This window comes from Gymnogyps californianus, chromosome 1, assembly GCF_018139145.2.
Source record: "Gymnogyps californianus isolate 813 chromosome 1, ASM1813914v2, whole genome shotgun sequence".
In the NCBI taxonomy this organism is placed as follows: domain Eukaryota; kingdom Metazoa; phylum Chordata; class Aves; order Accipitriformes; family Cathartidae; genus Gymnogyps; species Gymnogyps californianus.
Window position 1 is genome coordinate 31,428,228 of NC_059471.1, and position 22,394 is coordinate 31,450,621.

General features: G+C 42.9%; 1 protein-coding gene across 3 annotated transcripts; it reads left to right on the forward strand.

Annotated features, from left to right (window-relative positions):
- Positions 1-4,277: 4,277 nt before the first annotated feature.
- Positions 4,278-19,250, forward strand: ESD (esterase D). 3 transcript variants are annotated; one of them, XM_050902223.1, is made up of 10 exons: positions 4,278-4,328; positions 4,866-5,075; positions 5,342-5,417; positions 6,372-6,460; positions 8,237-8,335; positions 12,219-12,343; positions 13,364-13,483; positions 15,197-15,295; positions 17,782-17,949; positions 19,025-19,250. In XM_050902223.1, the coding sequence occupies exons 3-10, from the start codon at positions 5,350-5,352 to the stop codon at positions 19,103-19,105; spliced, it is 849 nt and encodes a 282-aa protein (XP_050758180.1). In that variant the 5' UTR covers positions 4,278-4,328; positions 4,866-5,075; positions 5,342-5,349; the 3' UTR covers positions 19,106-19,250. The 3 variants fall into 3 exon arrangements, with proteins under 3 accessions (XP_050758180.1, XP_050758170.1, XP_050758190.1); XM_050902213.1 differs by having other exon boundaries at positions 4,866-5,069; XM_050902233.1 differs by lacking the exons at positions 4,278-4,328; positions 4,866-5,075 and adding an exon at positions 4,726-4,811.
- The last annotated feature ends 3,144 nt before the right edge of the window (positions 19,251-22,394 follow it).

Consider the following 22,394-nt stretch of genomic DNA (forward strand, 5'->3'; position numbering starts at 1 on the left):
TCAAAGGCTCAGTAAATCCAACATGAGGAATGTAAAACTGTATGTGGAAAAACTTCTGAAACAAGCAGACTCTTCATAAGTTCAAAATTAATCTGTACTAGAAAAAAATAGAAAACAAAAGACATAATACAAATACGTGCAATCAATTTACTATAAAAAAAGCAAGACTGCTTCATTTTTAATTGTAAAGCATTAAGAGGAAAATAATTTCTGTCAGAATTATCAGACGCATATACCTCACTATATTTAGTATCAGTTGTAACGTGTGCTTAATTTTGCATTTTTCTGAAATGTTAAGAAAGTATTACTAATATTTCTTACTCACATTACTGTAATAAAAGAAGCATGCTTGGTTTTTTTCCCTGGAAAAGTTTTCAGTGCTTTAACTGCTCCAGAGACAAAGAATTTTTTCAAAAAACACTAACTTTTTCTAATTTCTTGTCACAAATGGCTTATTTCTGCAACTGCAAATCTTCTGTGTATACATTTCCTGCAGTCTCTCTGCAAAGAGGATTCATGAACATGCTCAACCTCATAGCAGCTCAGAGCTACTGAGGCCATTGCAGATCACCAGTGCAGTGCTGCAGAAACCCCAATACAAGATACGGCCAAATTAAAGAGAAGCCAGGGGAGCTATACTGACAATCAGAATGACAAAAGACAACTGCTGATCTAGAAATCATCTCTGACCACAGAAGAGATTGTGTAACTTGACCAAAGACAAATTCACAAAGCTGCTGAGGGAAACTTCTCCATTTGCTAATCTGTTTAATCAAATTAGGCCCTTATTACAGACTGGATATTTTTTCCTATAGAATTGGAAAACTTGGAAAGAACACAAAAAGAGGAGACAGCTAGTATCGACACCACTGTAATTTGCATTACAGCGCACACAAGACGAAAGGACAATGCTGTTTCCCAAAAAGACCTATGGATTCAAATGACACACTAAGTCTCCAACGAACAAAAAGGAAATAATGAAAGCAAGAAATGGAGCAAAGAAGAAAAGAACTCAATGTAGGCAGATAAAATAAGTGAGGATGTGTAGTCCTTAGCCTCTGCCATGGGTTTTGTTGGCTAAGAAGCACCTTGGGCAAGTTGCAGAAAAAGTAAAGAACTGCCTTGAAGGGACAGCAGTTAATGACATGACAAGTTGTGCCCAGGTGAAATCCTGACAGTATGGAAGGAAAGAAAAGAAAATAAACTTTGGAAGATCTAACTTCTGTCTAAGACAAAAGGTAGGATAGATGGATGTGGTAAAGAAGGGGAAATAGAAAAATAAATCAATAACAATGAAGTGGCAGAAAATTCACCTGCTCCCTCTGTAAAGTTTCTCCCTTGAAAAGCTAAAGACTTGAAGCAGATTGTGTGAACACAGTCAGCATGAAATATCAGCATGAGGGATAATACTGCTACCAGCCATATATGTTGCTTGGAAATGACCGATAGCATGGTATAAGACAGTTTAAGACAATTTCGACAAACAGGACATTAGAATCATAAATAACTAAATTATGAACAATTACTATAAAGAACACTGGAAAAGTTCTTACAGAAAAGAATGACACACAAATAATCTCCTGGCAAAGTAGACAGTGAAGTGTGAATTCAGTGCTCTGAATAACCAAAGTGAAGATGAGATCACATACAAAAAGTTGAGAAAAAATGACTGAAAAGCAATAGCATGAGGTGGAATCCGCAGCTATTAGGTAGAAGAGGTTAGCAACTACCATCCTTAATTTAGACTATCACAACAAAAACATTGGAAAAGTGTGTACACAGATGCATGGCTGAGGGAAGGACTGTACTTACTGAAAAGAAAATGGGAAAGGAAGAATTTGGTACTATAAGCTTAAGACATACAGGTTGCTTGCCTACAATGTGGAATTTTCTTGCTGGAAGCTTTATGGCAAATGTGTTTGAGTGGGTTGAAGCTAATGGCGTGTTTTCCCAAGTACAGAAAGGATGGTGAAAACGTGGTGAAAAGGCAAAAACCCTTCTGACAGAATACAAAGCCATTCTTATAGATGCCAAAAGAAATGCTAGGTAGATGATGTGAAATCATATCTCACCACTGGATTAGGTCAGCTGTAAAACGGTTGAAAGTACCGCCTGTGTAGGGGGTACATACAGAAAGTATGTTGGAGAAGTATGTGTTGCACTTGGAATACAACGATAAAGTAATACGTAAGGCAAGAGTACGTAAGCCAAGAGATTTTCCAAAGTGAGTACCCATCATTCTTTTCTTTTAATATCCTCGTTTCTACTGGTTGCCCTGCTGCACCATATAAGGAGAAGCCATTTAATGAGGAAGGACAGGAAGCCCATTTCACATCTGTTTTTTTATAGATAATCTGAAACGATATGCAGAATGATACCAAAATGTATTCACTAGTGACAGATGCAGACACTGTCTCAAAGGATACAGAAACAGCATTAAGGTTAAAGAAATGTGTATAACCAAAGATACTAGAAAAATCTATACCACTGCACAGAAGAGACTGCACCAGCTTGGCTCCCTCTATGTTACACTGTCATCAACACTATCCCGGTGTGTTTTCCACTTCCCACATTCTTACACACAGCACTCACTCAGCTGTGTGCCATGAAGACACCTCTTTGGAGGGCTGCAACAGAGCTCTCACATTATTTACCTATGCATTTACTTCAGTCATTTTTGACTGAAAAGACATACAAAATAATGCTTATATCTTGACATCATGGAGACGTGGGGAGGCCCGGTAAACTGATCAGCAGGCTGCCAGTTGGATTCTTCTGAATACGTCACGCTGAAATGGGAGCAAATTGGACAGAGGTTATCTAAGGGACTTGGACAGGCAGACGAGGAACACATCAAAATCTTACCAGCATCAGTGCTGAGGCAGGCAGGTTTTATACTGACAAGAGAGAAATAGCTAAAAACAGTTGCAGATACCATGGAAAATGAGATGTGCATAATGACAGCTGACTATATATTCAGGAGAGAAAATGGACTGGCTAAAGTTTAGATCAAATAACAAACTAACTGGGCAGTATCTTGCTAGTGAGAGTAGGACATTAAGAGAGCTACAAAATGCACACAGAGATGGAAGGAACAACCTGAAGAGTGTTTGAGAAATACTAATGAAGAAACATTTTAATTTGATTAATGGCAAATTAAACCTGGCTTGCAAAAGAAAAACTGAGAGAAGAAAGTTTAAACAGCTCAGAGACAGACTATTTGTACCAGCTACAGCCAAGTAGAGACACAGGATAGGAAAGTTGCTCTGGAAGGCAGGATGGGTGGCCTAGGTCCAGGGTCCAGCAGCTGCATTCCAAACGGATCTGCTGGGGAAGAGTAGAAAGTAACGGGGGGACAAAGTCGTCAGTACTGCGCCTTGCTAGAATTAGGAATTAAAAATAGAAACGAATTATTGTCACATCGGCAAAGTAACAGATGATCAGACTGCAAAATGTTAGAGGCAAAAATAGTTACTGCTAATGCAGTCCATGGCATGAGACTAAAAAGAGGGAGAAAGCTTTGCTGAGAACACTTTTTTGGCAACCAATGGGCATATTTAATTGCAAATTAAAAAAAAAAAAAAAGCCCCTTTAACAGCAGGCAGTGGGAAGAATTTGGGTTATGAATAAGATGAAAGCACTGCCAAGTATCTTTCCTTTGTGATCTCGCAAGTGATGTGTCATGACAAAAACTACCTAAACTAGAATTTGGTTTTATTATAAAATCGGAAGTTTGTCAGGCGGCAGCTGCTATGAAGAACACTGAAATACTGAGGAGAGGTAAAACATTTAAAATTTAATGATGCGGTCGTCCAAGTTCAGCCCGCTTCAGCAACTTTTTCCCCCTTGAGGTCTTGGTGGTCGACGGAAAATAATGCTAACAGAAATACTTGCTGCTTTGAATAGTTCGCTAGTATCAGATTCTCTGGATTAACTTTTTAGTTCTTTCTTCCTTTTACAGTTCAAGATTTTCTGCTTTAGAGCTGGGAAGGCAACCTCTGCAGCACTGGGGCACGAAGGTGCCAAGGCTGCATGCAGCCGCTCCCCTCCGGCCCCGGGCGGAAGAGCTGGAGAGGCGCCTGAGGAGGAGGAGAGCGGCACCCGCGGCCCCCCCCCCCCACACGGCAGGCCCCCCAGCTCTCCCCGGGGGACATGCATTTCAGCTCGGCGGAGGCCGCGGCCCGGCAGACACAAGGGCGGGCTGGAAGCAGCCGCCTGAAGGCCCCGCCGCGGCCCAGGGGCGGGCCGGGGGGGCGGGAAGCCGCGCCTGCACAGGGGCCGCCCCCTCGTCCGCGCCGTCCGCCGCTCGGCCCCGCAGCTCCTCCGCGGTAAGGGAGCAGGGGAAGGGGGCGCCGAGCCGGTGCCGGGGCGGGCAGCTCGGGGAGGGGAGCGCGGCGGCCCGAGGGCGGGCCGGGGCCTCGCTGCGGGGAGAGCGGGGCGGCGGCGGCAGGCCTCTGCGGGCCCTCGGGCCCAGCCGGCGTGCGGCCGAGGGGGAGGGATCGCTGCCTGTGGGTATATCCGAGGGCGGGAGAGAGAAAATGGAGGTACAGGAGAGCGCTTTGGTGCAGCGGGCGGGACTGGTGGTGTGGAAACGGAAATGGGCGGCCGGGGCCGGGGCTCTGGCGCTGGCCCTGCGTGCTGCTCCAGCGGCCCCTGGCTTGATGCTGCCGTCGGGATGGGTGTAACGTGTTTTTGCGTTGAAACCCCTCGACTCCAGCCCCACGGAGGTGGTAGAAGACAATGGACAGGCCCTGAGGGCTGTCCGTGGTGCGTGGTTTTTCTTGCCCTCTGTGAACCATAGGAGCGCACAGGTATGAGGGAGGGAACATTTCCATTTTGACATTTGTTGCCTCGTTTCTCCTCAGGATTTTCTGGTGTGCCGACCCTTCAGGCCTCTTCCCCTTTCGGCTTTGTAGCTGGCGTTACTGTCCATGCAAACTGACAGCGTCTCCATTTGTGTCAACCTTCCTGAGTTCCCTTAGCAAGTCACAGGCAGCTCCAGGCTAACCACAGCACGTGAGATTTCTTGTCCGGTAGCAGACAAAGAGCGAGCTACGGTTGCTGCAGAGGTAAAGGTGATTGGAGATGTGGGTCTGTAGGAAAGCAGGAAGGCTTTGTCAGTTCTGCTCACGAGAGTTCAGCTCCCCCTCCCCTCCATTTCTGTGGGGAAACAGAAAGTTAATGAAAGATCAGAAAGTGTTTGCAGGTGATTCTTTCTTCTGAAAAACTGTGACATTAAACAAAGGTGCTTTAAGTTGTATTCAAGTTTTCTGTTCTCATAACTCACTGTAAGTCCAGGAATGTTTTATTTTCAAATTTAACTTGCTCCTTTTTTTTGCAGTTAAAGCCATGGCACTGAAACAGGTTTCCAGCAACAAATGCTTTGAGGGTTTCCAGAAGGTGTTTGAACATGACAGGTAAACACTATGAAAGCAACCTAGACGTTTAGCATGGGGCAGTGGATCCATACTATCATTGCTGTCAGTGTTCTCAGTCTGCAGGAAAATAGTGTGTTCTCACTAATACCCGTATTTCAGTAAGGAATGCTGTCTACTGCTGCTTTGGCTGTGTTCTTGTATTTCTGTGTTAATGTTTAACATGTCTAGTATACTTAGTGCTGCAGATCTGAGATGGGAAGCCTGTATTTTTGCCTTTGAAAATGAAGCTCCATTACTTTGGGTTGTCCTGTTTGCAGCACAGAGAACTGCCATGTGTACAAAGTTCCATTCACTCTACTGGATGTTTCACTTCTATGCAGTCTTAAAAAATGCTGTGAGCAGACAGATGCAGTAGATAGATAGAATCTTGTTTGATGAAGGTGAACAGAAAAACATTTGTTTTTTTCATTTCTGATCCAAAGAAAAAAAATCATCAGTTATGCTTAGGTAAGCTTTTATTGACAATTTCAGGCTTTAGTATTAATCGGGCAATCGGTTAGTCTGTAGACTTAGCAGATTGAAAACCTCTCTTGCTGGGGCATGCTGCGCAGTGTACGTTCTGCAAGTCATGTGGATGTGTTCTTCAGTAAAAATTACTTTCCAATTTAGTAGACAAAGCTGAAGTTAAATATTGCTGGGGTTCAAAATTCAATTTTCAAACTATTCCGCGTTAGCAGCACTGCAAAAATGCGTCTTATTTGTAAGTGTCTGTTTTAAGTATATTCAGAACAAGGTAGGAGGGTTAGCTGTTGTCAATTCAAGAGGCTAAGGCTGAGTTTTAAAATTGCTTTTCACTTTATTTAACTTAGTTGTTATAATTCACGGACCAAATCTCTCTTTGAATGAAATGCATTGATTCAACTTTCTTTTCTTAATGTTAGTGACCTTGTTAATTAAGTAGTGTTGATAACAAGGAGTATTTTATTAATACAGTGCAGAGCTAAAATGCAAAATGAAATTTGGAATCTACTTGCCTCCAAAAGCAGAAACTGGAAAGTGTCCTGTGCTGTATTGGCTCTCGGGTAAGTAACATGAATTTTAGTAACTTAAAAAAGATAATCATGAGCATGTTTAAGCTACTGCGCTACAGTTATTGAAAACCTGATGTAGAGGTACTACAGTGGCAGCTCTTGCATTCTACAAAAGTTGTTCTTCTGGAACACTCATTTACTTTGAGTGTATGGTGATAAAGTTGGATGCAGCCAGCCTCAGGGGGCAGCCTACTGGATTGTGTTCTAAAATGCTCAGTGTTCAAAATGTTCTACCCTTTTGTTCTAAAATGTGCATACTTTTTGTTCTAAAACATATATATTTAAAGGTTCTCCTGAAAGGCCTTCCCATTGGGACACCTCCTGCTTCCCTTTGTCTATTGTCTATGACAGACTGCTTCAGCTAACAGGATAGGGGGCAAAATCTAGCCCATGGGAGCCAGCAAATTTGTCCCCTGGACCCCACCTTATTCTGAGTGCTATTTTGCAGGGAGCAACTGGTGAACTTGGAAAGGGGGATGCTGTTAGCTGCCTTGGCACAAGCACATTTAGAGTGAGGTAACCCTGTGGGATCAGAAGGGGCCAGGGACTGAAGAGGGTTGTGTGGCAGGAGTGAAGTTGTCTCATCCACAGTATCGTTTCTTCATCTCTCCAGCTCCTGCGGTGTCCTATGCAGCCGCTGTCTTGCTGGATGTATGGCAAGCTGGGATGAGACTGTATGGACAAACATGTGCTCCCAGTTATCCTGGCTTTGTTCCTCCGCCCTGTTCCTGTCATCTCCCACAGAGCTGGGCCTTGCACCCAAAGTGCATAAATAATATTAAGGCATTGCTTTCAAAATGGTCAGATTTATGTTGGTGGTGGCTCCAGGATAAACTAATTACATCTTTTTTTTTTTTCCTATTATTCAAAATGAAAAGCAGAAGCTCTGTCTGTTCTGTAATTTTAGGAGTTGCTTTATTGAGACTTGTGTTTAGAAAGTTGGAGAATTGACTGGTAGTGTGGAGACTATATTCCTTGCTAGTAGGTCTGATTTGTAGAATGGCAGTGGACTGGGTAAAAATGTTTACCCTTGAAGTTGGAAGCATCAAAATTGTCTGAAGAGCTCCGGGTCATGCAGCACATTTATTTTTTGAATCTAAACCATGCTGTCTTGGCTAGTATATCACTCAAATTAGGTTATTTGCAACTTGTCCTTAGAGAAAACTAGGATCATTAATCCCTCTCAAATGGCACAGTGAAGAAAAATTGAAATATTGGTGTGCAGTATTATTTATTTGTAATTGGACTTCAGCTGGGCCTGCTGCAGTACAAAAGACACTGTGTTGCTGTGGGTTTTGGAGCCAGAGTGCTTACGGGCCTTTATCCTGTCTAAAGGATGTAGGATTTGTCGGACCGCATGTATAATTCTGTAATGCAAACAGCTGAAATGGCTGTGGAGAGAAAAATGTAGTTGCACGGTTAGATGTCTGAAGTTAACAATGTTAACCTTAGCAACAGTGTCTGTAGTCAATGGATTTAAATACCCAGTACTTGAGGAAACTGTATATGCCACATGAGTAGGAGCTCAAGGGGGTACAGAGTACACGTTGACCTGTTTTTGATCAAATGTTAGTGTGACTAGATGTGAAAGCGCAACTGTGTCTGTTTCTGTGGATTATTAAGTATTGTTGAACCTAGTGAAAAGACTTTTCCATGTTTATGGAGATAGGAATCCCTCTTGTTTTTCAAAACCTTTTCTGTCAAAAAAGTTTTTGAAACTGGTATGCTATGAGCAATGTGTAACCAATGATATTTTTATTTCTTTAGGGTTAACTTGCACAGAACAGAATTTTATAACGAAAGCTGGTTTTCATCAAGCTGCAGCTGAACATGGCCTCATTGTAGTCGCGCCAGACACAAGCCCACGTAAGTTTTAACAAGAGACGTGATAACAGTTGTTACACTGAAGTACACTGTCTTTATCCTCAAAGAATGGAGTGCTGCAGTTTGCTACAAAGTGTGTTGCCCACCTGAGACAGAATATGACCTCACCTCTATATCTTGCATTGTTTGCTAGATTATATTGTCTATATTCTTAATAACATGGTAGTGAAGGTTTGACATTTGAAACTCTTTTATTGTCATGGCACTAAAACTAGAACAAAGGGGCCATTGAGTTCAGCATGAAGGAGGAGAGGGAAGAAAAGCAAAACAAGAGGCATGTGTTATCAGGGACATTTGCCTGCACTTTGTGGCTTGCTGAGACTTTAAAAAATCTGCAGAACGGTGTTGTCACACAAAGATGTAACGTTTACTTTTTATTGTATTCTGTCTTCTAAAGCCAATTAAATACATGTCTCCAGAGGATTCCGATACTTAGAAAAGCAAACCAGCAACCCTTCCCCCCTGCAGCTGCAACAGACTACTGATGAATGGCTTTTTTAAATGATGGGCTGTTACTTGTATAAGGCTGAGCTTATGTGTGGTATGGGAAACCTGAAAATGGTGGATCAGCAGTTACTGGCAATACAGTCTTTTGGGGATTCAGTGTATTATGTTTAGTATTTGCTGGATTCTGCTAAAGTCTCATGAGTGCTGTATACAAAGGTGGCAGTCTTCTAATATTTCCCAAGCTTTAGTGGGTCAGATCTGAACACAGGTAATATGGGAATGAAGTGATGTTCTTTTCAGAAAATATTTTTCACATCTAAGTTTTGAAGTTGTGTCAGGTCAAAGAACAGAAATGCATGTTTCTAATGAAGAAGACAGACAGAAGAGCAAGACTTGTGTATTAATGAACTTTACACTTCATTGTTGCTATTTGCTGCAGACTAGAGATGGGCTACTAGCCTTTGCATTATTCACATTGGGTAATTATACTGGGACTTGTTTTTAGTGTTGTCTGTGTAAGTTGTCTCTATCAATGTGTAACTGCATTTGCATAGTTCATTGCTTTGTCCATTTTCTTTTAAAACCTTCTTTGCAGTTTCTCTCTTGCCTTTTAGTCTAATAACTGATCAGGATTGCTCTGCTATTCAGATGAATTTCAGTAGGTGTTTCATATTATACCCTTAGATTTTAGCTCGGAGACCCCAAATGTTCTTAAATCTCTCTGAGCTGTCTGGAGAAACAAGTGAAGAGCAGTTCAAATGTAATCACAAATTAAGAGATCTAAGCATATGTTGTGAGAACACTTATATGTGCTTTTTAACTGTGTAGTTATGACTGCATGAGAATTACCTTCCAGGAGCTAGGAGATGTATCTGGGTGGGGAAAAAGACTGCATGAAAACATGAAATACCTGTCATTACAGACCTTCTGTCAGGCCCTGATAGACTTTACTTTTCCTTCTTCGTAGGGATTTGCTTTTCCAGACAGGTGTGCTGAGCAGTATTTTGCAGGTTCCTTTTCAAATTTCTTTTTTCAAGGCTTCCCTTAAGTTTCTTTTAGCAGAATCAGCATTGCCTTCATTGCCTGTGTGGTGGGTTGACCCTGGCTAGATGCCAGGTGCCCACCAAAGCCGCTCTATCACTCCCCCTCCTCAACTGGACAGGGGAGAAAAAATAAAACGAAAGGCTCGTGGGTCGAGATAAGGACAGGGAGATCACTCACTAATTACCGTCACGGGCAAAACAGACTCGACTTGGGGAAAAATTAGTTTAATTTATTACTAGTCAAATCAGAGCAGGATAATGAGAAATAAAACCAAATCTTAAAACACCTTCCCCCCACCCCTCCCTTCTTCCCAGGCTTAACTTTACTCCCGATTTTCTCTACCTCCTCCCCCCCCGAGCGGCGCAGGGGGACGGGGAATGGGGGTTGCGGTCAGTTCGTCACACGTTGTTTCTGCTGCTCCTTCCTCCTCAGGGGGAGGACTCCTCACACTCTTCCCCTGCTCCAGCATGGGGTCCCTCCCACGGGAGACAGTCCTTCACGAACTTCTCCAACGTGAGTGCTTCCCATGGGCTACAGTTCTTCACGAACTGCTCCAGCATGGGTCCCACCCACAGGGTGCAGTCCTTCAGGAACAGACTGCTCCAGTGTGGGTCCCCCGTGGGGTCACAAGCCCTGCCAGCAAACCTGCTCCAGCGTGGGCTCCTCTCTCCACGGGTCCACGGGTCCGCTGGTGCTGCCAGGAGCCTGCTCCAGCGCGGGCTTCCCCCAGGGTCACAGCCTCCTTCAGGCATCCACCTGCTCCGGCATGGGGTCCTCCACGGGCTGCAGGTGGATATCTGCTCCACCGTGGACCTCCATGGGCTGCAGGGGGACAGCCTGCCTCACCATGGTCTTCCCCACGGGCTGCAGGGGAATCTCTGCTCTGGCGCCTGGAGCACCTCCTCCCCCTCCTTCTTCACTGACCTTGGTGTCTGCGGAGTTGTTCCTCTCACACCTTCTCACTCCGCTCTCTCTGGCTGCAACTGCAACTCCCCTGTAACTTCTTTTCCCTTTCTTAACTATGTTATCCCAGAGGCGCTACCACTGGCGCTGATGGGCTCGGCCTTGCCCAGTGGCGGGTCTGTCCTGGAACCTGCTGGCATTAACTTTATCGGCCATAGGGGAAGCTTCTAGCAGCTTCTCACAGAAGCCACCCCTGTAGCCCCCCTGCTACCAAAACCTTGCCACGCAAACCCAATACAGCCTGGCAGGACTTTTTGAGTTTTTGTCTATCTCTGAGGGACCGAAGATAGACTTTTTATATCCAACATGTTGTGTAAGCAACTCCAGTCCCTGCAGCTGCTGGACTGTTGAGTTACAAAATCACTCAGTGTTCAAGAGCACGTCACTGGAGCAAACTCAGATTTGATCCTTGTAAAAATCTGATTTCACTCTGTGACAGGGTGGCAGGTATCTCTGCACAAATTGTCAAGGACTGTCAAATTACACATGGGTTTGCAGTGTAATCTGACAGTGGTGAAAGCCCGTGTAATTTTGGATTGCAGAAACTAGGAACATTTTGGAGAAAGGGAGGCCATTATTTCCTGTCACATATATCTTGAAATATTATATTCTGTTCTGCAAACCAGGCTGGTAAATCACAGGCTGATCAAAGGGAGAGTAAGAGATGACTGGATGGGATGTATTGACTTTCAAGGAGACATCAAATTTAGTTTGAAAGTGTAGCCTTGGAAAAGAGGATACAACCCTGCAGTTATTGAAAGAAGAAATTGCTTAAGTTTTATGGGGAGCTATAAGTGGGACCAATGAAATGAATTGCAGAAAAGGTAGAGTTATATAATTAAAAAATTATAGGAACAGTAAGTTATTATGCTGTTGAATCTTAAAAAGGGAGGTGTAGCAGACATTATTTGAAGCACACAAACTGGTCTGGACACACCGTTTGGTGATATATGGTTCTGTCCTTCTGGGGGAAAGAAAATTTTCTACAGTTTCTGTTTCTCACATAGTTTCTTGTACTTGATAGGATGAGGTCTAACTGAAATAAGCTGATAGCACCAATTAACAAGTGCCAACTTTTGAATAAGTCCCTTGGTAAATTGGACAAAGCTTTACAGAATTAGTTTTGGAGAGATCTGTATGTTATGTTTATTTATGAAGGAATACTGAAACAAGTTAGAAGTTGGATACATCTGTAGGTAATACGTAAGTGGCATTCTGAAAGCGTTGTTGAAATAACACTTGAAAACACTGTACTAATGAGTTAAAATCTGAATTGTCTTCTAGTTGGAGGGGTGGAGACATGTTGATTGAGACACTCATGTCCTGAGTCTCTGATCTGTATGGCAGGTTCTCCAATTCTGAACATCTAGTAAAGGAAAGACAGTAACTATAGAAAGCATTTTCATGGTAGGTGGCTGCAATATTGAAGGAGAAGATGAAAGCTGGGATTTTGGCACCGGTGCTGGTTTTTATGTGGATGCCACTGAAGATCCTTGGAAAACAAACTATAGGATGTATTCCTACATTAAGGATGAGGTAACTTTGCTGCTGGGTTCTCTGGGTGTTGTTGGGTAAGATAAAGAAGGGGTGCGGTTCAGTCATGCTCTTTGTTCCTAGCACCAAAGCTTGCTTAAGGTGATCTTGATAGCCTATGGATGGTTTGTTGTTTTCTTGCTTTCCTCATTTCTAAAAAGAATTTATTATTTCTTTTTTAATCCTTGATTATTTTGGTGATTGGATTTGTCCAGTTGTTAGGCCTTTCCTCACCAAACAGATATTGCTGTAGAACTGAGGAGGGGGAGAACCGCAGCACAGAGACGATAACACGTGGCAGGGCTTGAGCAGGAACTCCTTGAGTCTGCTTTCCTGCCGGAGATGCCACAGGGTTGGCCTACACTTCTAATCTTGATTTGTTAGTTGTGCAGTCTCTGCTCTTGTAAAATCTCTGCTCTGCTGCTTCTTAAACAACCCACTGCATTTCACTGCACCAGTACTTCAGTTGTATTGCTCATTTAGACTGTTTTCACTGTCTGTCTTGGGAGGGTGGGGTGGTGGTTTTGGTTTTTTTTTTCTTTAACCGGGTGTAAAAGGAGATCCTTGAGATATATATTAGAAAGGTGAGTATCTAGTTTACTCTGCATGTGGTTTGTGTGGTCTGGATTAAAACTAAAGTTGATGGGAATATGGGGAGCAAATAATTTCCCAAGAACAATTTGCCATTCTGGTCACTTACAGGAGCACATACATATTTATGTATCTATTAAAATAAGACTATGTTTATTAGGAAATTCCCACATTTAGTGTTAGAGGGTTATGACAGATTTCTATAGAGATACTTTGAGTTACTTATTATCAGATGAATTGTCTCCTTTTGATTTTACAGGCCCGTTCAGATTGCTTTCATGCCATGATCACAAATGTCAGGCTAGAACCAAAGATGTGCCTTTGGTTTCAGTGGCTTCTTGGCATTAAAATGCATTAGTTATTTGTGTGCTTTTTTCCCTAAATGTACTCCAGTTGCTTTAACATTTTTATTACACTGTTGTTCCTTTACAGCTGCCTAAACTAATAAATGCCAATTTTCCAACTGACCCTGAACGGATGTCTATTTTTGGGCATTCCATGGGAGGTCATGGAGCTCTTATTCTTGCTCTGAAGAATCCTGGAAAGTACAAAGTAAGATATAATACAGCTTATATGAGGTATAGTAAGTCTTATACAGATTTCTGTAGAAGTGAAGAAAGAAAACATAATACCAAGTTCTGTTATAGCATTAAATGTATAAATAGTTTTAGTTGTAGCGGTTCATTGATACATAGCATTAGAATATGGAAAATTGCCAGAAACACCACTCTGGAATGGGAGCATCAGTGAAATTTTAAAAAATCTGCAAATTTTAAAAGTTGAGAAAAGTTCCATTTCTTTTCAATGACACTACAGCTCTTCCAAACCAATTGTTAAATTTAAATGTAAACAGGCTCCTTCTAGCTCTGGAGTTAACTCATGCTGCCAATATTGTCTAGAAATCTGGTTGTGTGATTTGCTGTAGCTTTTCAAATCTTGTCTTGTTCATTGTGGAGCTTTTATTACCAGCAAACCTTTTCGCCACCATTATATGTGTGTTTGCTTAGAATTTATTACAGAGTCTATTAACTCCAACTGATAGCAAGTGTAACTGTAAGCACCTGAACTGCACACAGAATAGTATCTGGAGGACATTCCCTCCTCCTTTCCCTCCCCCTCTCCCCCCCTCCGAGATTTGCATGTTAGCTTTCCTAAAGATTGATTTTTGGAGTATTCGACGTATCTCAAGTTTGTATTCTACTTGAACCCAAATCAAACATGCTGGAACTGATTTGCTTTTCCTTTATACTCATGAGGGTTGAGAGAAATTCTGTTGTTCTCTTTGGAGATACGCTTATGTAAAATGCATTTCTGAGGGAGAATCAGGCACTGGTGTTTGAGAGATGAGGAGCTCTGCCTTTGTGGATCGGTCCTTTCATGGGCTGTCCTGGCCCTGCACTTTGTGGTCAGCTGCTGCAAATATGGAACTGCATTTTTGAAAATAGCATGACATTTGCTCAGTGTCATTAGCTTGGCATTATATGAGAGTTGAATGTAAGATAAAGCTTTATTTTTATCTCTCCTGTTTATCTTTTGGAGCCAGTAGTTCAGAAATTTCCATTTTCAGTGTTGGCACTTAACTGTTAATTGTATTATCTAAAAGAATTAAACATTAAATTGAAAATACCAAAATCCAGGAGAACTGGCAGTGGTTCAGATGGTTTGTTGCTATTTCTTGCAAGACATACGATTGGAAATATTGATGTTCCAGGCCCAAATCCAAAAGAAGAATCTAAGAATAGGGCTTGGGCTTCTGACACCGGTACCTGGAGTTGTGATCTGAAATGTGCTTTCCTTGACCCCTGATCCTGGAGGTACCTAAATTCATGAGACACTGTTGCACGCTTAGACTGGCTGAGCAGCCCCATGCCTCAGGCTTTTGTTATGCTCTGCCAAAATCCGGTTAGATGTGAAATGGTCCCACACTCTGACCGTGCTTACCCAACAGCAGACTTGAGATCCTTCTCTGCTGCTTAAGGGAATTCAAGCCAACATCTCCCAGTGAGGAAAGGAATGGGGCATCTAGCCCTGCCTTCTGTAGCTTGGCTGATGTGCAAAAAGGAAAGCAAAACTGTGGAGCTAGAAAGAACAAATAAGAGGGAAGTAGGATAATGGTTAGGGCACCTAGCTCACAGGGTTGAGGGAGATCTGGGTTCTGGCAGTAACTTCAAAACAATTTTTGAAAAAGCTTTTTGTTTGCTTATTAGTTAGCCGAAATCACTTTTCTTAATATGTACCCTTTTTTCATTCTTTCTTTCTGAACAGTCCGTATCGGCATTTGCTCCTATCTGCAACCCAATTCAGTGTCAGTGGGGGAAGAAAGCCCTTGGTGGATATCTGGGATCAGATGTAAGCAAATGGGAGGTATGTGTTGCAACCGCAGTCCTTTAATAACACATGAATGAGTGATCTGTAGATATATCGCGGCAGGAGTCTGGAACAAAACTCTGGGGTGCCCCTGAGCTGGTACTGCTGTTTTACTACACCCCTAAGCATGGATAAGCGTTGTATGTTTCTGGTGGGCATGACTTGCTGTTGCCTGATAGTGCGTATAACAAATGTAATGAGATAGAAGGCTCTCATCAAATTGACTAAATTCCTCCCTGTTTTATGAAGATTGTAAAATCTGGGCTGAGAAGAATTATGAGCAGTCTGAGACTTTAACGCATTGTCGTGGTTTAACCCCAGCCGGCAGCTAAGCACCACACAGCCGCTCGCTCACTCCCCCCCACCCCTGGGATGGGGGAGAGAATCAGGAAAAAAACCTCGTGAGTTGAGATAAAGACAGTTTAATAGGACAGAAAGGAATGAAAAACAATGATAATGAAAATAATAATATGACAATAGTAATACTAAAAGAATTAAACTATACAAAGCAAGTGGCGCACAATGCAATTGCTCACCACTCGTTGACCGATGCCCAGTTAGTTCCCGAGCCGCGATCCACCCCTCCCAGCCAGCTCCCCCAGTTTATATACTGGGCATAATGTCATATGGTATGGAATAGCTCTTTGGCCAGTTTGGGTCAGCTGTCCTGGCTGTGTCCCCTCCCAGCTTCTTGTGCCCCTCCAGCCTTCTTGCTGGCTGGGCATGAGAAGCTGAAAAATCCTTGACTTAGTATAAACACTACTTAGCAACAACTAAAACCATCAGTGTGTTATCAACATTATTTTCCTACTAAATCCAAAACACAGCACTATACCAGCTACTAGGAAGAAAATTAACTCTGTCCTAGCTGAAACCAGGACACGCATGAAAGCAGTGAGCAGTTTAAAAGAGAGTTAGGCTATGGCCTGTCTCTCAAAAACTCAGTTCTCAATATATGAAACAGACGTGTTTTGTAGTAGCCTGAAAAGAGAGACTGCTACAAACTGTTCAGAGACTGATGAGCCTCATGGCATCTGCAGGGGCAGCCTGTTGGAGGCAGCTAGAAGAGGAGCCCATTGGATACTTGAAAATTGGTATCCCGTAGAACAGGATTAAACCAGACAAAGTTAGGTTTTAGCTCCAGGGCCCTAATTTTGAAATATAAGTAGTCATATATGAATGGCTAAGATACAAAAATGTTTGTGTGCATGTTGCTGCATTATTTGGGCAGCCCTTCAGTGTTTTTAATCTCAGCATAAACATTGCACGGTATTTCTAGAATTAAGTTACAAGGGTTCATCATGACCAGGTACTCTGATTTACTTGTAAATAAACACAAGCTGCAGTTAAATCCTTTGTAAATTGGATTAAAGTATCTCTTAGGAAGACATCCAGGTCTGATTAAAACATTACAGGAATGGAGAGTGCTAGCTGCTTTCACAATTGTTAACAGAGTAGTTTGTATATTTAGAAATCACCAGTTAAACTTGCTTACACTTAACATAATGAATTTATTTTGCAAAAAAAAAAAGGTTTTCTGGCCCCTTAACTTGCTTTGGAGCTCTTCGGCAAACCCAGTCCAGTAGATCAACAGCAGGCATCAGGAGTATACTTAGACCTGCCTTTGGCACAGATATACAACTTCTGATCTCTGTATTTCTGCTTAAAATTGCCGTGTAAATACGTGCAAGGATCATTTTATACCATGGCCACAGTGCTTGGCTGAGTCCAAGTTCCCATTTCCATTGCAGTGTCATTTCTGGATCTGGTGGCATCCTGGAAGCACGTCTCTGATGCCTTGGTGTAGGACTTCACATTTTGCTGTCTGTTGGTGATCTGTCTTCTTCACTGCCTTAAACACTTCTCTCTCTTTTTAAAGGATTTTTCTTTTTTTTTTGAGCATGTGCTGAGCACAGGACCCCACAGGAAACATGTTCCCCATTCACAATTACATTTTGATACATATATGTTAATAGTCTTTAATTTATGCTGTGTGTGCCATTTTTGTTTCTCAGTTGTACGAAGTTTTCTTGGTCAAATTCTCATGGTAACCTTCAGGTTAAATGCCTTCCATGAGCATAGTTGTGTTACACCGGTGTTTTGACCTTTAGCTGCCAAAATAGTTACATCAAGATACCAAGTTATTTTGGCAGGATCTAGTTTCTGTACAAGCATGTGAATCAGTACTAGATTATATTGCTCTTCTTCGATTCTGTATGAATTTAGCCCTGGGCTGGATGTTCTGTTTGGTCAAACTGCCAACTTGGTAATTACTTAGATCATACTATTTGTCCTTTTTAAAACATGAGTATTACTTTTCAGTTATCTGGAATTTCCCCAGTTTTTTGCTCTTCCCAAGTGTAATTTGGTGTCCTGATCAGTATCACCCAGTACTCTATATATGCCATTCTTTTCTTGCAGTCAGCAAATTTGACCCAGGCTAACGTATGTAACTGAATGTTGTTTCTCTTTTATTCCTGCAGGCGTATGATGCTACACAACTTGTGAAGTCCTATCCAGACTCTCACCTGGACATCTTGATTGATCAAGGCAAAGACGACCAGTTTCTGTCAGCAGGCCAGTTACTGCCTGATAACTTCATCGCTGCCTGCACAGAGCGGAAAATCCCGGTCGTCTTTAGACTGCAGCAGGCAAGTTGCTTCTGCAGTCCATGATTGTTGGGTTGTTGCTTTGTGATTTTTGGGTCTATGATGTGGCAGGTAGTGAAGAGAGTGAGTCTGTCCCTGGCCAAGTGAGGAAGAGGGTGAGAAGCAACATTTTCCTTAGTACCAGCCATCAAGGAGTGCAATGTCCATCAGATTCAGCTGCATTTCACCACTAGATGGGGTCATGATTTTAGTTTCAACAAGCGGATCTGTTGATGGTCACTCAAGCTGCCAGTGGTCAGCTGGAGAAACAGCACTGATGATTTTCAGTAAGTATCATCATCACAGTCACTGTACAAGCAAAGTGACAGATGTGGTTGTGCTGGATTCCTTATCTGTACTGTGGGTACTGTGTTTAGCATAAAACTTTGTGGTTTAGTTTGCATGTGTTTTTGTAAATCAGGAAAGGTGTGGAACTGCTTGAAATCTTAAATTCATGTAAAGACCCAGGTGGAAGGATTGCTCTTTCCTATAGTGCAGTGACCCAGAACAGCACTGTCCTGAGAGCACTGGAGTCTTTGCAAGCGATTGACAACTTCAAGCCAGACCCGGTGAGGGGCCCGGCTGAGGAGAATGAGGGATTGTCCTCTCTGATTTATCATAAGCCCCTGCACCAAAAGATATAGTTAGTGCTGACAAAGTGGCGTAGTTCAGAGGTTTACATGTCATTTTAGCATAGTGCTGGAGCAGTAATTCAGACTTGGGCTGTGTTCTCCCTATACCCTATGTTTTACTACTCGGACAATGCCAGTAAGGGGAACTGTTCTCTCAAATTGTATCTCGCTCTGCAGCTGACGCTTGCTGTTATCCATCTCTAATTTACATGTCCAGATTAGGACAGGTTAAGGTACTTTCTGTTTGTTTCGTTTCCTAGTGTTCGTATATACTTAACCTGTTAAGTATCCTTTACAGTTTTTATATATAATACAGGTATTTTTGATTTCTTAAAACAGATCAAACCAGAAGAGTCATTAACTTTCCTAGAAGAGAGCTTAGCATGATTGCTTTATCATGAACTATATGTATATTTGCTGATTTCTTTGTTGTTGTTCTTTTCTAGGGTTACGATCACAGCTATTTTTTCATTGCTACATTTATTAATGACCACATCAAACACCATGCAAAATACCTCAACGCTTGAACCATTTGGATGCGAGCGTCGTCTGTCCAATATGAATCAAGGGATAGAGGTGAACTAAACAAAAATCATTTGCTGAAGTAGTGTCTGTAAAATGGAGCTCTTCTGATTGTACTGCTAAGAAAAATAAAAGTCCCACTTAATTTGATGTGTGTGCTTTAGAGTAAGTATTTTGAATGTTCTTGCATGCTTCGAAAACGCTCTCAACACCATGAAGGTGCATGCTGCGTTCTCGGTCAAAATGAAAGTTAGCAGATGAGTTAGTTTCAGACTACAAATGTGGGTATGTACTTGGGACCTCAGGACGGTTTCTAGTGCAACTACGCGGAGACTATGAGTAACAACACCGTGCCTCTTCAGCTAATTAAATACCAGGTTTACTTCATCACTTAATGCTGAAGGAAGTCGTTAGTGGCACAACCAATCAAGCTACTTAATTAATCTGAAGTGTTTGTGTATTTTTCCTTGGCCTGTCTAAATACATTCCAAGGACAAAGTCTGGTGGAGAATACAGACGGAAGTTTGCTGTGCAGAGTGGTTTACTGTCCTGTGCGTTATTAACATCAAAAAAATAATCTGAAGAGTATTTTGTGGATGATACTTAAAGAAAAGATCTCTTAAAAACTATGTGAAGGAAGCAGTCTGTAGTAAAGGAGGCTTTTTTTTTCCTCCACTTGCCTTTGATAGTTGCTGAGTGTTGAAAGGCTTACGGTGTGTTTCAGGGTTTCTTAGACTTAACAGGACTGAGAGGAAACATGACTAGATCTGAAAAAAGCAATCCCCATCTATAGATGATCTGGTATCTCATTGTTGAAAACGAGCGTGCTTATTTTACAGAAGATGGCAGAATTTAGGCCTCACAGTTGTAGAACTGAAATAGTTCCCGGTGGTATAATTCTGCCAGCTACCTTGTGTGGGGCAAGAACACAGATTGTTCCAGGGAGCTGTTTATCTTCCGTTCAAGCAATCACTTGTAACCTCTGCTTTCCCATGGTTCAGCTGAACCTGCATCGTTGCTCAAACCTTGACTCGCTCTTGCCAGAGGAAATATTAGGATAGATGTAGGATCGGTTTGCTTTTGTCAGCAACGCTGAATGCTCTCCTGTTTGGCCCCTGCTAGATTTTAGGTTGTAGGGAGGCAGATGCTAGGAACTTACGTTTCTGTTGGTGGTGACAGGCTTAAATTATATGTATTGACTTTTATCAATCTTGCATCTACCTATTTCTGAAGTAAGCTTAGAAGGCTGGGAAGATAGGACTGTACGCGTTGAAAGAGTTCTCTGAAACGCTGAACGCGAGTTTTCCACGCTGCGTAGATTTACAACAGACACTAACTTCTCCTTTCTTATAAAGCAGGGCACTGACATAAAAATTTTAAGCCACAAGTGCTAAACATTTAGATTTTTCCACTCCCACAACAGCAAAATGGGCTCAAAGGCTTGTTTAATGTGTGGCAGCTTCTTCTGGTCGTTCGTCCCCTCCAGCAACAAGGCAGCTGCTCTGCCGTAGCCAGCAAATGAATTACTGGGCTGTATCCAATACTGGACTGGAGCAGAAGTGTGCTGTGCTTGTACTGCAGCCTTGTGCCAAGTACTACGAACAGAGTAGCAGTGGAGTCAGGGTGTTCAGCTTGCTGCAGGTTCTTCTAATGATAAACGTTTCCATTTGTTACCTGTCAAAGCTAGTATTTTTTGCCTAATGCATTCCGATGATTGTAGTTAAGGGGCATGCCATTTTTCTCATTCCCTAACAGGAGTGTATGCACCTGCACGTTGTATTAGAGGAGATTAAAAAGCAGGTTTAACCCTGTAATTTACTGTAAGTGCTTTTAAACCACCATTTTAAAGCTGCTGGGTTAATGGTAGGAAACAGCTTGCCCTGCATGGGGCGGGGAAAGCCCTCTTTCATACTTGATAAATTTATATGGCATATACTGCGCATGGTTGTGGGGAGCTTTATTTCCTGTATCCTTAATTTACAGTCCAGCAGGAGATCAATTACCATATCAGCTTCCCCAAACAACTGCCCAGCTACAATTTTGGAGCTGAAAATACGTCATATTTTCCACTTGGTGCTCCTAATAATTGACTGCCCTCCCGCACTGTTCGCTTTCTTGATAAAAACAGCATTTACATGCACTGCTGCCTTCCTGCTTGAGAGTGACTTCCAGTTGCCTGGCCTGTGAGCAGGAGCAGGGTCAGGTAAGCGTCTGATGGGCTCTTGCGAGTCCACGATAACTTGCTTCGGCTGTACAGAAACTTCAGAAAGGCTTTATAGAAACTGCCCTGAGCTCTTATAAAACTGGTGCCAGAGGGTTGACAAGGAAGGGGCCCTTGTCCCCAGGCTGCAAGTCCAGGACAGCGCAAACCCATGAGAAGACCTGGGGCGCTTGAATCAGTTGTGCAGGTGGCTACAGCCACCGAGTGTCTCCGCACCATCTTGATGAGAATGGTGTGAGGCTGTCAGGTCTCTCTTGTTGGCAATGCTCAAACCTCAGCTGGACCTCGGCGGCCCTCAGCCGCCTGCTGTTAAACAGGCTCCGCTCTCTGTGAGGAGCAGCACCGGAGGACTGCTGCAGGACTCTTCCTGCCTAAATTAGGCCGATTCTAAGGCAGCCATCAGTCTGTCCTGGCTTTGTATCGCAACAGCCACAAAGGCACTCAAGCTTCCTTGGCAATCAAAGGCAGGATCTCCCCAGAAGATTATTGCAGAAAGATCCTCTCCTTCCAAAATTTACTACCAAAAGTGAACGAATACAGCCATAAAATCACCTGGTTAAGGTAAAGACACAGAAGGTTAAGGTAAGTAGCAGAATCTGTACTTAGATGACTTCAGAAACCTGCATTGGAAAGAGAAGGCTGTATACTATGACCTACAAGCTGTAGTCCCTACTACCCGTTTCTGCAGAGACAGAAGGGCAAAGCAGCTTGGCGCAGCCCTGTCACATTGGGTTTATCCCCAGGTCAGAAAGTGGTACTGCATTATTGCTTGGATTCACTAAACGAAATCCCCAGATTTTGTTTGCTAAAGCAAAAGCCTGCAGAATAATCTCTGCATTTCAGGAGGGCAGGGAGGGAAAAACGCTGCACTGTGCAGAGAAGTGGGAAGCAGTGAAAAGAACGGCCCTGGTACGGCGACGCGAGCAGGAGCAAACGGAAGGTGGGGTCTCCCTTCTCCCCGAGCTGAGCCCACCGGGTCACCCAGCCCTGGAAGCAGAGGGCAGCGAATCCAGCTGCTGCTGTTCACGACGCGACTGGCAGGAGGTCTCAAGCAACAGGAGCAGCAAAGCTGC